Here is a 14,679-nt window from a genome sequence, read left to right as displayed (position 1 = left end):
ACAACCCTGCAGTCAACAGAGGGCAACATGCTCACACAAACATATGCTCAGTCCCATGATTCCTAGCTGATGACTGGATTTACTTCCAGCTTTTCTTGGAAATTTAGTCTGTACCCATGGGAAAGCCTGGTCAATGGCAATCATACAGACATTATTTTCCATGCGCAGTCTTAACTATGAGTCACCACCGATGCCTTCATGTGGAATTGCCTATACCACACACACATCATCATACAGGGCTTAATTCTGATCTCATTTACACTAGGTTCTCACCGGTATAACTTCCTGACCATCCTGGTGTGAGATCAGAGTGATACCAACAATATCACACAGCCCCTCTGGGGTGGAGGGCAACAGGTAGACAACTAACCTGCTGAGCCATAAGCGAAACAGCACATTGCACAGTTGGGAGAGGTCAAAAATTTAGCCAAAGGACACTTGAAAAAGCCCTTACTCTTCTGAGAAATCCCATTGGCTCTTTACACAAAGCAGGCAGGATGTTGGTTTTGAAGGCTTGTCCAAAAGATCCTCCTACGCACCGTACTGAATGGAACTCTGTTTATCTACGTTGGATGATCCTGGAAGGCTTTGAACCTTTGGTTCTGAGGAACTTAAATGTTTCAAATTGGATGCTTAAAGGCCAGAACCTAAATCTGCTGAAATCAATAAAAAGAGTCCTACTGACTTCAGTGCACTTCAGATTGTTGTCTAAATCACTAAGCTAACCCTGTCAGAATTTATGTATATACAGCAGATTTTTGTTACCCTTTATTTTACTGCTAATAATTGATGCAAGCTAGATATGATAGTGTTATCCCACACCACCTCTGATCCTTCCACTTAACAGAGAGCTTACACTCAATGTAACATCCCTGCAGATAATTTATTTTCTTGTTTATTGTCCTCAGCCTCATTACCTTACATTTCTCCACACTGAGTTACCAAGGCTGTCTGCTCACTTCTTATTCTTTTTCAATCTTCCCACTGAAGCTGGTCAGACACTTTCCTTCTGCAGGAAATTATGAATATTTTTGTTCTATATTGGAACAAAGTCAAAATTTATAGGACTGCCATTTTCAAAATGTATCGGCTAGAGATCTGCCGGCATATTCTGGAGTTCCAGGCCAGATTGAGGCTGACTCTAGCTTTCCCCATTCTCCTGATAGTCATTGGATTCCTTGCTCACCTGATCTGACATGCATCTGATTTCCTCCTCTAGAAAACATATGTCTCATTGCAGTGCCAGTTCCCCTTCCTGCTCCGAGAACACCAAAGTAAAGAATTAATTTAAGTATTATGTCTTTTTCTTTGCCGAGTTCCCCTTAATGCCCCCTAGACAGCCCAATGTTTTCTTTCTGGAACTCTTGCTCATTAGAGGCTGGAAGGGGTAAAGCCTCAGCTGGAGTGAATTGATGATTCAGTGGCGCTGCTCTGGAGCTACAGTGATTAACACCAGCTGAGGGGTTGGCACAATGAAGTATATCACCCATCTTATTCCATTATACCCTACAAGGCTCCTTTGGTTTAGTGGACTGCACACATGACTGGGAGCCAGAACTTCTGGGTTCTATTCCAGGGATTCTCAAACTTCACTGCACCACGACTCCCTTCTGACAACAAAAATTACTACAAGACCCCAGGAGGAGAAACTGAAGCCTGAGTCTGCCCAAGCCCCAGGTGGCAGGGGGGCTTCAGCCCTGGGGGAGGGCGCCTGCAGCCTGAGCTCTGCCACCCAGGGCTGAAGCCCCTGTGATTCTGTCCTGGGCAGTGGAGCTCAGTCTTCAGTTTTGACCCCAGGCTCCATAAAGTCTAACACCAGCCCTGGTGGGGGTCACAACCCACTTTGGGGTCCCGATCCACAGTTGAGAACTGCTATTCTATTCACTTGCTGGAGGATTCTCTGCACCTTGAGGTCTTTAAACCACGATTTGAGGACTTCAATAACTCAGACATAGGTTAGGTGTTTGTTACAGGAGTGGGTGGGTAAGATTCTGTGGCCTGCATTGCGCAGGAGGTCAGACTAGATGATCATAATGGTCCCTTCTGACCTTAAAATCTATGAGACTCTCTGGGTGACCTTGGGCAAGTCCTTTAAGCTCTCTGTGTCTCAGTTACCCTCACTGTGTAATGCAGATCATAATAACAGCGTTCCTCCGTTGTAAAGTGCTTTGAGACCTACAGAAGTAAGGCCCCATATAACATTATGTATTATGATGTGTCTCGGCTCCCCAGAGTAGTCAGTGGGTGGTTTCTCTCCAGGCAGCAAAGGAGCAACCAGAAGCCAAAGATTTGGAGCCAAGGCCCTCTCCTTTCAGGCCCTCTCGCTCCAAGCTCACTGGTCTCTTGTGGTATGTCCACATGCATTTTGGAGCCCACAGGAGCTCCAAGCCTGGATCTATAGACTTGGCCCAGCGGGGCTCGCACATACGCTCTAAAAACAGCTGTACAGACAGAGCTTCGAAGTTCTGGCTTGGGCTGGCATCCCGGCTCTGCAGCAGCTTCAAAGCACTGTCTACATAGCTATTTTTAGAGCACTAGCTTGAGCCTCACTAGCCCAAGTTTGTCAAGCCAGGCTGAGATACTCACTCCTGCAGTCTCCAAAGTGCTGTGTAGACATACCCTTGGTGAGGAAGGCAACAGGTGTCCCATAGTGAGGGGCCATTTTAGAGACAGGAGCCATGAAGACTGCACAGCCAAATCAGGCTTCCATGAGGTGCCCTAATTGGGTACCCTCCAGTATTTTATTACAGAGCCTGTGTGTCTGAAATGCCAGCCGAGCAGTGCCCCAGACACCTGCCAGTATGAGCAGCTCCAAACTGGATGTCCTCACTTCATTTCAGAGCTCCCCCCAGCAGATGTAGGTGTGAGCACAACACCCAAGGGTTATGGTGACAGGAGAGAGGGATACCCTCCGGACCAGCCCTTCCACGTGTCCCCTGAGGTAGAAGCAGACAGTCTTAACATTCAGGCTGCTCATAAAAGAAGCTTCCTAATTAAAAGGCAGTTATTTCTGACAGTCCCCCACACTCTGTCATGCTCTCATAAAAAAAATCCCCTGTGTTGCTTACTACAAAACGTGGGCCATCTTCTCAGCCTGGGGTTGGTTCCACTGGAGTCTAAGAAATCCCCCTCACTCAGACATCCTGGAGTCTCTCTAACCTGAGGGCATCTCAACTAGCTCCACAGGGATCCAAACTTCAGACCTCGAAAGCCCGAGGGGCTCCACTAGGGGTATCTGTAGGAAATTCAACCCTATTGTGACTAGATTCCTAAAGGCCATGTCCTACCTTAGGCTTCCAGCGATGTCCCTGCTCCCTCCCTGGAACCTCAACAGGCTGCTCCAGGCCCTTTGTGCCTCTACTATGCTCTCCTGGATGACAGCGCTCAGACTAGCGTCACCTCCACCTGAAGGGTGAGGGGGGCTCACAGCAGTGGCCTGCAATCGCTCACCTCATTTTACCTAAGGGAAAAGCAGCATTTCACACTAGTCCCAGCTTCTTTTCATTTTAAACAGGAGACTTCCCACCCCAATGTTTGCTGTGACCCCAATTGCAGAAGGAAACCCCAGATGCAGTTGGAAATCCAAGTGCTGGAGGACGTCTGTAGAGCCTTGAAGATCTACTTGTCACGAACAAAGGAGGGGGGAAAGCCCTATTCCTTCTTCATCCTCAAGGGTTCCTGCAAGAGGATTAAAGCACGTCTGACCATACTCCCTTGCTGTATCCATCCTGATCACCTATACCTCTGCGAGTCTCCCCTCCCTGATTCAACTTCAAGCCCATTCTGTGAGAGCCAGTTCTTGGGTAGACAGAAGAGAGGCCTCCCTTGGATGAGCTCTGGACTGTCAGCTGCACCTTCACCAATCACTACTGACTGGACCTGCCTTTGCCAGCAGATGAAGCATTGGAATATATAGTGCTCCAAGAAAATAATTTATTACTGCCCCATAGATGGCTTTCCTCAATGGAGCACTCTTCCTTCCCTTCTCTTCCCGGACTGCCCAACTTTCTTCTCCTGTCTCTTTAGCCCGTTCAGTTAGCTGGCTGTTAATTTCCCATTCTCCTCCCTGGGTGGGTGTTGCTAACCAGACCCATCATCCATACTGGGAAGCCAAGCCACAGAAAAACAAAAATTTTCTTACCTGCTAATTAGTTTTCCATGGCTTGCTGAGCCAGTGAAGACCCCCCACCCAGGCAGCCCTTTGGACTAATGGATACTGCCGGGAGCATGGTGTAGGCTAAGCAGGTTTAGTTGCCAGCTTTGGAAATCATTCACAGGGGAGCCTAGGGACAGAGAGCCTGATTTTCTGCTCACTAACACTGGAGTAAGTTGGGAGTAACTCTGCTTAAACCACTGAAGCTACAATGGCATAAGTGCAAGGAGAATCAGGTCCAGAGTGTCTGAAAGGGGAGGAGGGCTTGGTGCCAGATCTCTTGCCTAGACACCAGGAGAACTACCATTCATCAACCACACTGCTTGTCAAGCCACAGAAAACCAATCAGGGGTAAGAACGCTTGCTTCTATTGCACGTAGTTCCCTACCTCCCCGTCTTCCACGCTTTGGATTTTTTTTTTCCTTTTTTAATTTAAAACACTCTTTTAAGCTTCATTCCAGGATCATTCTATTCTTCCCCCCAGCCAATGTTTCTAAATCACTTTTATATCAGTCCCTCTATTGCCATTTTTCCTCCTCCTAGTATGACTTACAGAAGTCATCGATAGAAAAGACCTATTGGATCATGCAGTCCATCTCCTACCCTCGCCAATATGAGATTGCTCCCTACAGTGCTTTGTACAATCTAGTTTTAAAAGCCCAAAACAACGGGGCAGACACCACTTCTCTAAGGAAACTATTCCACAGGCCCATACAACTCACTGTCAGGAAGTTTCTCCATATTCAATCTAAATCTTCCATTTCTTTTTATCTTTACTGGCTGTTATCATGTACCCTCTTAGGCATTCTTTAGACAATTTATATACATATGTAGCGCTTTTAACCTTCCTAGTAACTCAGTCCCTTCAGTCCTGATCCTTTGTTTTGTTCTTTGAATTCCTGCCAAATTATCAGTGTCTTTCTGGTAATCTGGTGTTGCCACCAAAATGTAATACAACTGAACACAAGTACAACTGCTTGATTGATGGAACACACACCCCTTTGATAGCACAGGAGTTGCATGAACCTCTGGTTCAACAACCTACTGCAGAACCATTTGATCACCATGCTGTGCATTGGGCTGATTGTTTTGGTGACATTTCCACAGCTGCACGCGATTCTTTACTGAGCTGCTTTGTGTCAAAGAAACAGCACAGCTTTAAAGGGGCATTTCTGACCCCCAAACGGAGGCTGTTATCACAGTGGAAGTGTACTGGATAGCTGACTCTGAAGCTGGAAGGGTTCGCAGTTCAGTACTGGGATTAGTGATGGGTTCAAACCAAAGCCCTGGGTATAAATACCTACACTTTTGGCACATTTGGATCTGGAACCTAAGAACCATGTCCAGTTACGATGCTTGCAAAAATTATTCATCTTTTCGCTTACATAGCATTTTTCACCTTCCCAAAGCTTGACAAATTACAGGTATGGGTGTATGATTACAAGTAAAGGATTTTCAGATCATTATAAACCCCTCTGACTTATTACAATTGTTGGAGCTGGAATATTTGGAAAAAAATATTTTAAAATATACCTGGTTTCTCTCAATTCCTATCAATGTTCCCTGGCTTTGTCTGTCTTGTTTAGGAAAACCAGCTGATACTAATTGTACTTCACATATTACCACAGTGAACAGCGGCCAGATATCCATACTGGGTAAATAAGCTCTAACAACAGGGCTCTGATTGTTGAAAAAGAACAATTCTGGCTTAGCGTTCAGAAGATCAGTTAAGCGTATAGCAATCAAAATAAAAGGCAGAAAGAAGGCTTGCTTTGGCAAGTATACTGAGAACAAGATAAAAATAAACCAAAATCACAGAGGGATAAAAAAATAAATCTAGGTTACTTACCAGTAACTAGAATCCTTTAAACATATTGCTTCCTCAGAACCACACTCTTGGAAGTTGTATGATGTGTTGCATCGATCCAACAGTCTTTAAAATAGTTAGCTTAGCTCTACATATGTGCTCAGTGGGGGTAAAGACCACCTCTGTCTAAAGAGTCATGTCTACCCTCCCCAGGGGTGAAAGTAACTTACGGGACTTACCGGTACTGCCGGAGTCCTGAGGGGGTGTGGCCTCATCCAGAAGAGGCGTGGCCTCTCAAGATTTAAAGGCGCTGGGGCACCAGCTGTGGCTGGGAGACCCTTTAAATCAACCAGGGGCTTCCAGCTGCAGAGGTGGCTGGGAGCCCCCCGGGGCTCAGGAGCAAATTAAAGGGCCTGGGGTTCTGGCCGCCAGGGGGAACCCCGAGCTTTGTGGGGCTGGGGCAGGGATTTAAAGGGCCCAGAGCTCCTGCTGCTGAGGGAAGCCCGGAGCCCTTTAAATCCTGGCCCCAGCCCAGCCGTCAGAGCCGTGGCCGGGATTCAAAGGGCTCTGGGCTGCCCGCAGCGGCAGGGAGCTCTGAGCCCTTTAAATCTCAGCCCCGGCCAGGATTTAAAGGGCTCAGGACTGCCCGCAGCCGCGGGCAGCCCAGAGCCCTTTCAATCCCCGCCAAGGAAGCCGGTGCGGTCCATCACAGCGTACTGGCTCTTGCCGGTACGCCGTACCGGACCGGACGGCTTACTTTCACCTCTGACTGTATGTATGTGTATGAATGTGTCACAAACAATGCAGCTGCAGCCTGCCACCGACCAGGAGCGACCCCAGCAACCGGCCCCTGTGGGCTGCTGCCTGCAGAGAGCCAGCAGGTGCCGCTGGGCTGGGTCTGCCAAGGAGTAAGTAACCAAGGCAAAAACCACAGCCTGCCTGCCAGCCAGCCAGCCAGCCAGCCGGGGGGGGGAGGGGGGGAAGGGAAGTCAGGGGTGAATGAAGGACAACTGGAATAGCCTTCATGAAATATACAAGATATTTAGAGAAAGTTTTGTCAATTTCAGCCTCTGCACTCTGCAGGCAGGACAAAACAAAAAGAGATCTGAGATTGCACCCGATGTCCTAAGGACATTTTAGGTGTTTAAATCAATATATAAAGAGGGTGGATTGGAATGAAAACTACTATTTCTTTCAAAGGAGGCACAATAATTTCCCTGAATATTCAGTTTTCCCCTCCAATCTGTTTGTGGTTTTGTCTATGGGGGCTATTTGCTTTCCCTGTGAATCTTTAGTTGCTTTAGCAAAATTGCTTTGCCCAAAATAAGCCCTAATCATCAGGATACATCTTTCCACCATGTTCTCCATGTTTTTTTTGTGTTGTTTTTTTTTTAAACAGTAACATTTCAAAGAGGATCTGCAAGCAGTTTGGACATCACAACCATGATCCTCTGCTGGGGAGGGAATGGGATAGATTTGAACTTGGAAATGGTTCCTGATTTTGATTGTGTTTAGGAGATCCCCTCATCCCAGGGGCAGAAAAAAACTGCCCCTGCCATGGTCACACACACCCAAGAACAACTGGGAGTGAAATTAACAAGGATGCCAGAAACGGCTCCTAACTCTGGGCACTGAACTGCACAGGGAACAGCTGAGTTTAAACTGTTCTTTTGCAGGCAGCAGCAGCAGGCATCTCAGCCACTGTCCCTACTGCAAGCTAGAGCCTAGAGGAGAACCCCTGCTGGGGGTGGGGGGAAGGAATGCAGAGCCTTGTCTGCAGCCTGGCTGGAGGAGGGAGAGGGAGGAGCCGAGAAACCAATGTGACAGTGAGTTTTCCCCTTCCACCTGCTTTTATTAGCTCTGGATTTAAGCTGTGCAGCCAAATGCTTGTATTTGTTGTGTATATTAGTATTGGAGAGATCCCCTCATCCCAGGGGGCAGAAAAGACTGCCCCTGCCATGGTCAAACACACCCTCCCCTGGACCCCCTCCCCCCAGCTACTGTGAGTGAAATTAACAAGGATGCCAGAAACCTAGCCCTGAGGGCTGAACCATCCCGGGAACAGCTGAGTTTAAACTATTCTTATGCAGGGAGCAGGCTTCTCTCTCCCTCCCTCAGTCAGTCTCCTTTTCTTACCAGTACCAGCTTACTTTCACCTCTGACCCTCCCTCCTCTATTCTTGCCCAGAACACAGGAAGCAAGTGTATGTCTGTGGAGGCAATATATTTGCAGAATATCCTAGAAAAACTACATAAATCAGTGATGGAAGAAACCTGTTAAATCTGCAACTTCATCCCCTTCTTCCTCAGCCAATGCAGGATTATTGCCTAAAGTATATACTAGTTTGTTTTTAAATGGCTAATTTATCTGGAGATTGGGTGGGTGAAGAAATAAATTCCTGGACCGGGTATAGTTTTCCTTGCCCAAAGTTACATTGTGCATCAGTGAATGGAGAGGGAACAGGTTCCAGGACCAAAAGCTTTAGACATGGGTCCCTACAGTTAATCAAATTAATCTACATTGAGGCACTTAAATAAGTGGCCTGATTTGCAGGGATGCTGAGAAGTGGCAGCTCCTGCTGACCTCATTTGGGAGCTGCAGGTGTCCAGCACATCTGAAAATCAGACCAGTTCTTTAGACACCTAACTTCAGTCACCCAATTTGAACATTTTGACCTACATCTCCTGTCTGGCTCTTAGGTGCTCATTTGGCCTCCCTTACCATGGCAGCTGAGTGCATCGCAGTCTTAAATGTCCTTATCCTCACTTTCGCTGTGAGGTAGAGAAATGCGAGCTTCCCCATTGTGTGGATGGGGAACTGAGGTACAGAGAGACAAAGGCTCAGCTCCTCAAAGGCATTTAGGCTCCAAACTTCCAGAAGGTAGGAGCCTAAATACCTTTGCAAAGCTGGGCCAAAGTGACTTGTCCCAGGTCCCAGAGGAAGCCTGTGGTAGTGGAAGGAAGTGAGCTCAGATCCCAGGCTAGCACTCTAACCACACAGCCATCCTTCCCGGTCGCAATCTCAAACCATTAGACCAGTATTGCCTCTGAATGAAAATCTTGTTTATTGTCAGTAGAATTTGTTCACAAAAGCTGACAAACACCATCAGGCCTGATTCTCCTCTCACTTCTACTGATGAAAAGCAGGAGTAACTCCCCTGACATCACCTGAGTGCAATAGGATAAGCAAGAGCCAAACAAACCCCTTTGCCCTAAGAAAACATGTTTAATTGATCCCCAGAAAAGATGACAGCCTCCTAAAGAAATGCACAACAAGGAGGCCAGATTGAAACAGAGCTCAAAAAAAAAAAAAAGTTACCACCTATAGCACTGGATGTGTAAACGAAAGTCACAGGACCAATAAATGAGTCAAGCAGAAAGGAACTAGATTTGTAAGAATTAACAAGGCAGTGCAAACCAGTAAATGCTACTTTTGCGGTAATGGGGAAACGCTTGTTTATAAAGCATTACAGAGCTTTCGGGTTAATTGCTAAAAACACAGGGCCAAATTCTGTGGTAAGTTACACCCCTGCAACCTGATTTGGTCATACAGGCGTCACTGAGAGCAGAACCTAGCCCACTGTGGTTAGATAAAGACAAAGGGTATTTAAACTATGGAAAACATGATCTCAAATCAACTGACTTGTCATGACCATTCTGTACTGATTCCCCACCTCCCCACCACTAGCTCTCCTCCTTCTGTCACCTGCACACTGCAAACATGGAAGGGACTCGCTTTAATTAATACAAGGTCTCTGCAGACCACTGGAAATAATGGCACTTGTTTTCAGGTCATCTAGTCTTAATAGGCTCACACTGGGAGGTGATTTGCTGCTAATTGACAGCAGAGATCAGTTAATGAGGTCTAAGGCCTTAGAATCCCAGGGAACAAAAATTAAGGCTCTTTCTAAATCATTTTTTGTTTAACAGATAGATGTGGAATACCTGTTTCAGAAACTTTACTTTGGTTATTAACCTAGCCGCTTACCAGGTAAAATCACTGCATCTGGAAAAAATCTCATCTCCGCACAGCAGGAGGATCTTACTCAGTTCAAAATTGCCCTAAAAGGAAGGGAGCTCCAAGTGAATGAGACTACTTTTACTCAAACTGATAGGGCCAGGCACTGTATAACAATGACGCTATATAAGCAAACAAAGTAAAAACTGGCCTGAAAGATGATGTGTTCAGATTATAATTCCAACAGGATGGGCTAACTGGACTGAAATGATTTAGGATTAATAATAAATATGAATGTTACATTTATACTTACAGTACAAATATATATGAGAGGCCACAGTGCCTTGTGATGTATCATTATGACAAATGAGATCAGCCAGGATGCCCCTGCTAACAATCCACAGATGTGGCTGTTATGGGCTAGGGCTGAGCTTTGTCAGTGGAGGGTCCCTCATCTGGAATCCACTTTTTCTGCTGACATGAAAGCTACTGACATTCAGGAAATGGTGAAAGGCTCGAATCTTCTCCCAGGCATTTGCCTGCTCTGTGTGTGCGCCTGGGGGGCTAATAGGTAGTATGTGTTAGGGGGAAAAGTCTGGGGTGGGAGGTAACTGCTTGAGGAAATATTGAAGAAACTAGCACAAATTCAGCAGTTACATAAATTGTGGTGGAAGTTGTATGTAGAATGTAAGTGGTAAAGGAGAGTAACATGACAATCAGTAATTGTGCAAAATGAGTGTAATTTACACTCAGAGGCGGAAATTTACACGTAGGAAGAAAAACGACTAAGCCCTAGTCTACACTACAGAGTTAGGGTGTTGTAAGGCAGCTTATATCAGCCTAACTCTGTAAGTGTCTACACTAAAATGGAGCTCCCACCGATGTAACTCGCCCACTACACCGACTTAATAACTCCACCTCCACGAGAGGCATGGCGCTTAAATTGATGTAGTTAGGTCGACGCAGTGTCCATGCAGACACTGCGTTACTTACATCGACTGTTGCTGCCTTTCAGAAGCCATCCCATAATGGCCACACTTACAGTGAAATTGGTGAAAGCGCTCCTGGTTAGGATGCGCGCCAACACAAGGACCATAGTGTGGACATGCAAAAGCAGTTGAATTACTGCAGAGGCTGTAAGTTGATGTAACTTAAGACGACTTAATTTTGTAGTGTAGACTTGCCCTAACACAAGGGTGTCAGAAAAATGTATATACTTTCAGTCCAAACAATCTCAAAACATTTGACAAATTGTATGCTCAATCTTGCTGTCCTTACTCAGGTAACGTTGACTTCATAGGTCTGAGCATTTTATTTATAGACAACACCACAGAAACACCCACTGCTGCTGTGAAGGGCAGTAGCCTACTAGCAACTGCAGGAAAGTGAGAGATGGGGGACGTTTTGGCCAAGATAACAGGGCAAATCCCTGCTCTTACAAAAGTTGCCAGGGGATCTTTAATGTCCAAGCAGAGCAAACAGAACACCTTAGTTTTTCAGGCCATATGTGAAAGCCCACCTTGAAAAGAAGAATGGCCGAGTCAACTCTGGAAAAGTATCTAATCTACACAGATGATGAATAGTTGAGTTGAACTTGTGCTTCTAGCAAGTCTAAGAATTATAAACCTGATTGTTACACCACTAAGCCATAAACGTAGGGATGTAAACTTGTCAGGGCTTGTCTTCACTGCCGAGTTAACCTAAGTTACAACTTGAATAATGCCCATAACAAAAATCCTGCCCCCAGACAAAAACCCTTAACTCAAGTGCAGCGGTGCTTTTAATCTGGCCCACCCATCGAGGCTAACCCAGGAGTGGGCAAACTTTTTGGGCGGAGGGCCACGTCTGGGTGGGGAAATTGTATACAGGGCCAGGGCAGGGAGTTGGGGTGTGGGAAGGAGTGTGGGGTGCAGGAAGGGGCTCAGGGCAAGGGATTGAGGCAGAGGAGGGGTGCAGGGCATATGAGGGGGTTGAAGGAAGGGGATTGGGGTGCAGGAGGGGTGCATGGTGCAGGCAGCGGGTTTAGGGCAGGGAGTTGGGGGACGGGGTGCAGGAGGGGTTCAGGCTCTGGGGTAGCAGTGGCATGCCCCGGGGCCAGGGCAGGCTCCCTGCATGCTTGCCCTGTCCCTGGCCCCGCGCCACTCCAGGAAGCGCTGCGACCCCTGGGGGAGGGGAGGCGAGGCGGAGGGCTCCGTGTGTGCTGGCCTTGCCATCGCTCCAGGTACCTCCCCCAAAGCTCCCATTGGCCATGGTTCCCTGTTCCTGGCCAATGGGAGCTGCGGGGGGCGGTGCCTGGAGGCTAGGGCCTGGGGGCCGCAGGGACTTTGGACTGGCCGCTGCTGACAGCAGTGGGGGGCCCGCGGCGCCACGGGGGGCAATCCCACGGGCTGGATCCAAAGCCTGAGGGGTCGGATCCGGCCCACGGGCTGTAGTTTGCCCACCCCTGGGCTAACCTCAAGTTAGCAGAACTTGTCAGCTACTAACACAACCAATCTGTGCAGCTAATACAATCATTCTATGCAGCTCAAGTGCCATTATACAGTGGGGGAATTAACTTGAGTGTAAATAACTCTAACTTTTCAGTGAAGACATAACCTTGACTTCTACTACATAGAGCTAAGGCCACGTCTACACTAGCAAGCTTACAGCGGCACAGCTGTACCAATGCAGCGGCGCCACTGTGAGATCACTCGTGTAGCCGCTCTATGCCGATGGGAGAGAGCTCTCCCGTTGACATAATAAAACTGCCTCAATGAACAAGCAGTAGCTAGGTCGGCGGGAGACGCTCTCCCACTGACATAGCGCTGTGCATACTACCACTTATGCCAGTAAAACTTATGTCACTCAGGGGTATGTTTTTCACACCCCTGAGTGGCGTAAATATTGCTGACATAAGTGGTAATGTAGTCAGAGCCTTAGTAGGGCGTAATGCCTTGGTGGTGCAAAGGCTGGGTGCCTATGGACAGAAAGCCCTAAGTGTTAACAATCTTTTCTTGATATCCAATCTAGGTTATGTCTATTAAAGTAAAGCTATTTGCCATTTCAAACAAACCATCTCTCAAAAAAATACAAAATTAATATGGGGGAGAAGTTATTTCTTTAGAGGAGAGAAATATAAAATGTTACCCACTGCAATTGAGACAGCACTTATGACAGCTCCCAAGTAGCCCTGGATGAACTTGGATGTTGGAGAAGGCTTTGGAAAGGAAAGAAAAAGAAAACAATTTCAACACAGAATTCTGGGTATGAAAATAATTCTGAATTACTACTACTACTTTAAAAATGTTTGGTTTTGTCACAGCTGCTGGGTTCTACGTGGCATTGTTAGCTAGTGGGATTGCCAAAACAACAGGAGTTACAGCCTGATGGAGTAGGTTACAGCAGTGGTTCTCAACCAGGGGTACACATACCCCTGGGAGAACGTGGAGGTCTTCCAGAGGATACGTCAACTCATCTGGATCAGTGTTTTTCAACCTGGGGGTCACGGGATGCGTTTAGGAGGGTCACGAGGGCAGGGCTGGTGTTTGGGGTGGCAAGCAGGGCAATGCCACAGTGGGCCCTGCAAAGCTAAGTTATATGCTTCAGCCTGAGCCCCACGGGGCAGCTGGGGCTGATGCACATAATTTACCTTTGTGGGCCCCCTGTGGTTTTTAAGTGAGGTAAAACTTGGGATACGCAGGACATATCAGACAGTATTCTGGGGTACAGTATTCTGGAAAGGTTGAAAACCAGTGGATTAAAGCAGTGGTTCGTAACCAGGGGTGCACAGATGTCTTTAGGGGGCACATCAACTCATCTAGATATTTGCCTAGTTTTACAACAGGCTACAGAAAAATCACTAGCGAAGTCAGTGCAAACTTAAATTTCAATGACTTGTTTATACTGCTCTATATACTATACACTGAAATGTAAGTACAATATTTATATTCCAATTGGTTTATTTTATAACTACAGTATATGGTAAAAATGAGAAAGTCAGCAATTTTCAGTAAGAGTGTGGCTGTGACACTTTTGTATTTTTATGTCTTATTTTGTAAGCAAGTAGTTTTTAAGTGAGGTGAAACTTGGGGTATGCAAGAAAAAAATCAGACTTCTTAAAGGGATATAGTAGTCTGGAAAGGTTGAGACCCACTGACTTAAAGGACTTGGGAAATTATTTATTTAGCACCAGAAATTTACTATTTGTCCTGGAAATATTACACGTAAATGCGATTTGGCAAAGTGGCAGAACTAGTCACACACACGCACGCACGCACACGCATTATGAACCCAAAGCTTTCTGATTTAACTATAGCTCTTTGAAAGGTTATCTTGACCTGACAACTTCTTTTAGCTTTTAATGAGAATCTATTGCATGTAAGTCCGATGGCTTCTAATTCAGCTTCATACTGGAGCTCTCAGACATCATGAGAAGTGATACAACAACATAAAAGTTTGGGGGGACGGGGTGCAAAAGAAAGACTCAGAGTAAGAAAACTTTAGTTCTGCAACTGCACTGAGAGGAACACCCCATGGATACTAACAAAATGGGGGAAGGACTTGTCCCCCGCCTCCCACTAGGGGTTGTATATTTAATCGTGGAGTCTTCTTTTGTCCTCAGAAAAGCCAAATATCCATCATATTTTCTCTTTACTATGTTAAATTATGTCACTTCTTACCAATCAAGACTATCAACTGGGCAAATGGCAGTTGCGGCAGCATGTTGTCTGCCATGTAGGAGACCAAGATCTGGAAGAGAAACTGACTCATCTCCCCAAATTAG

The 14,679-nt window shown here is 46.5% G+C and overlaps 1 protein-coding gene across 1 annotated transcript in view; it reads right to left on the bottom strand.

The window, feature by feature from the left end:
* Positions 1-14,679, bottom strand: part of SFXN5 (sideroflexin 5) — a 141,558-nt gene that overhangs the window by 64,456 nt on the left and 62,423 nt on the right. Inside the window, exon 9 of the mRNA XM_045017488.1 lies at positions 13,048-13,113. Coding sequence (XP_044873423.1) covers positions 13,048-13,113 — 66 coding nt within the window. The remainder of the gene's footprint in view (positions 1-13,047; positions 13,114-14,679) is intronic.

Source organism: Mauremys mutica, chromosome 5 (assembly GCF_020497125.1).
Source record: "Mauremys mutica isolate MM-2020 ecotype Southern chromosome 5, ASM2049712v1, whole genome shotgun sequence".
Taxonomy (NCBI): Eukaryota; Metazoa; Chordata; order Testudines; family Geoemydidae; genus Mauremys; species Mauremys mutica.
Note: the sequence above shows the minus strand (reverse complement) of the source record. Positions and strands in the feature narration are given on the sequence as shown.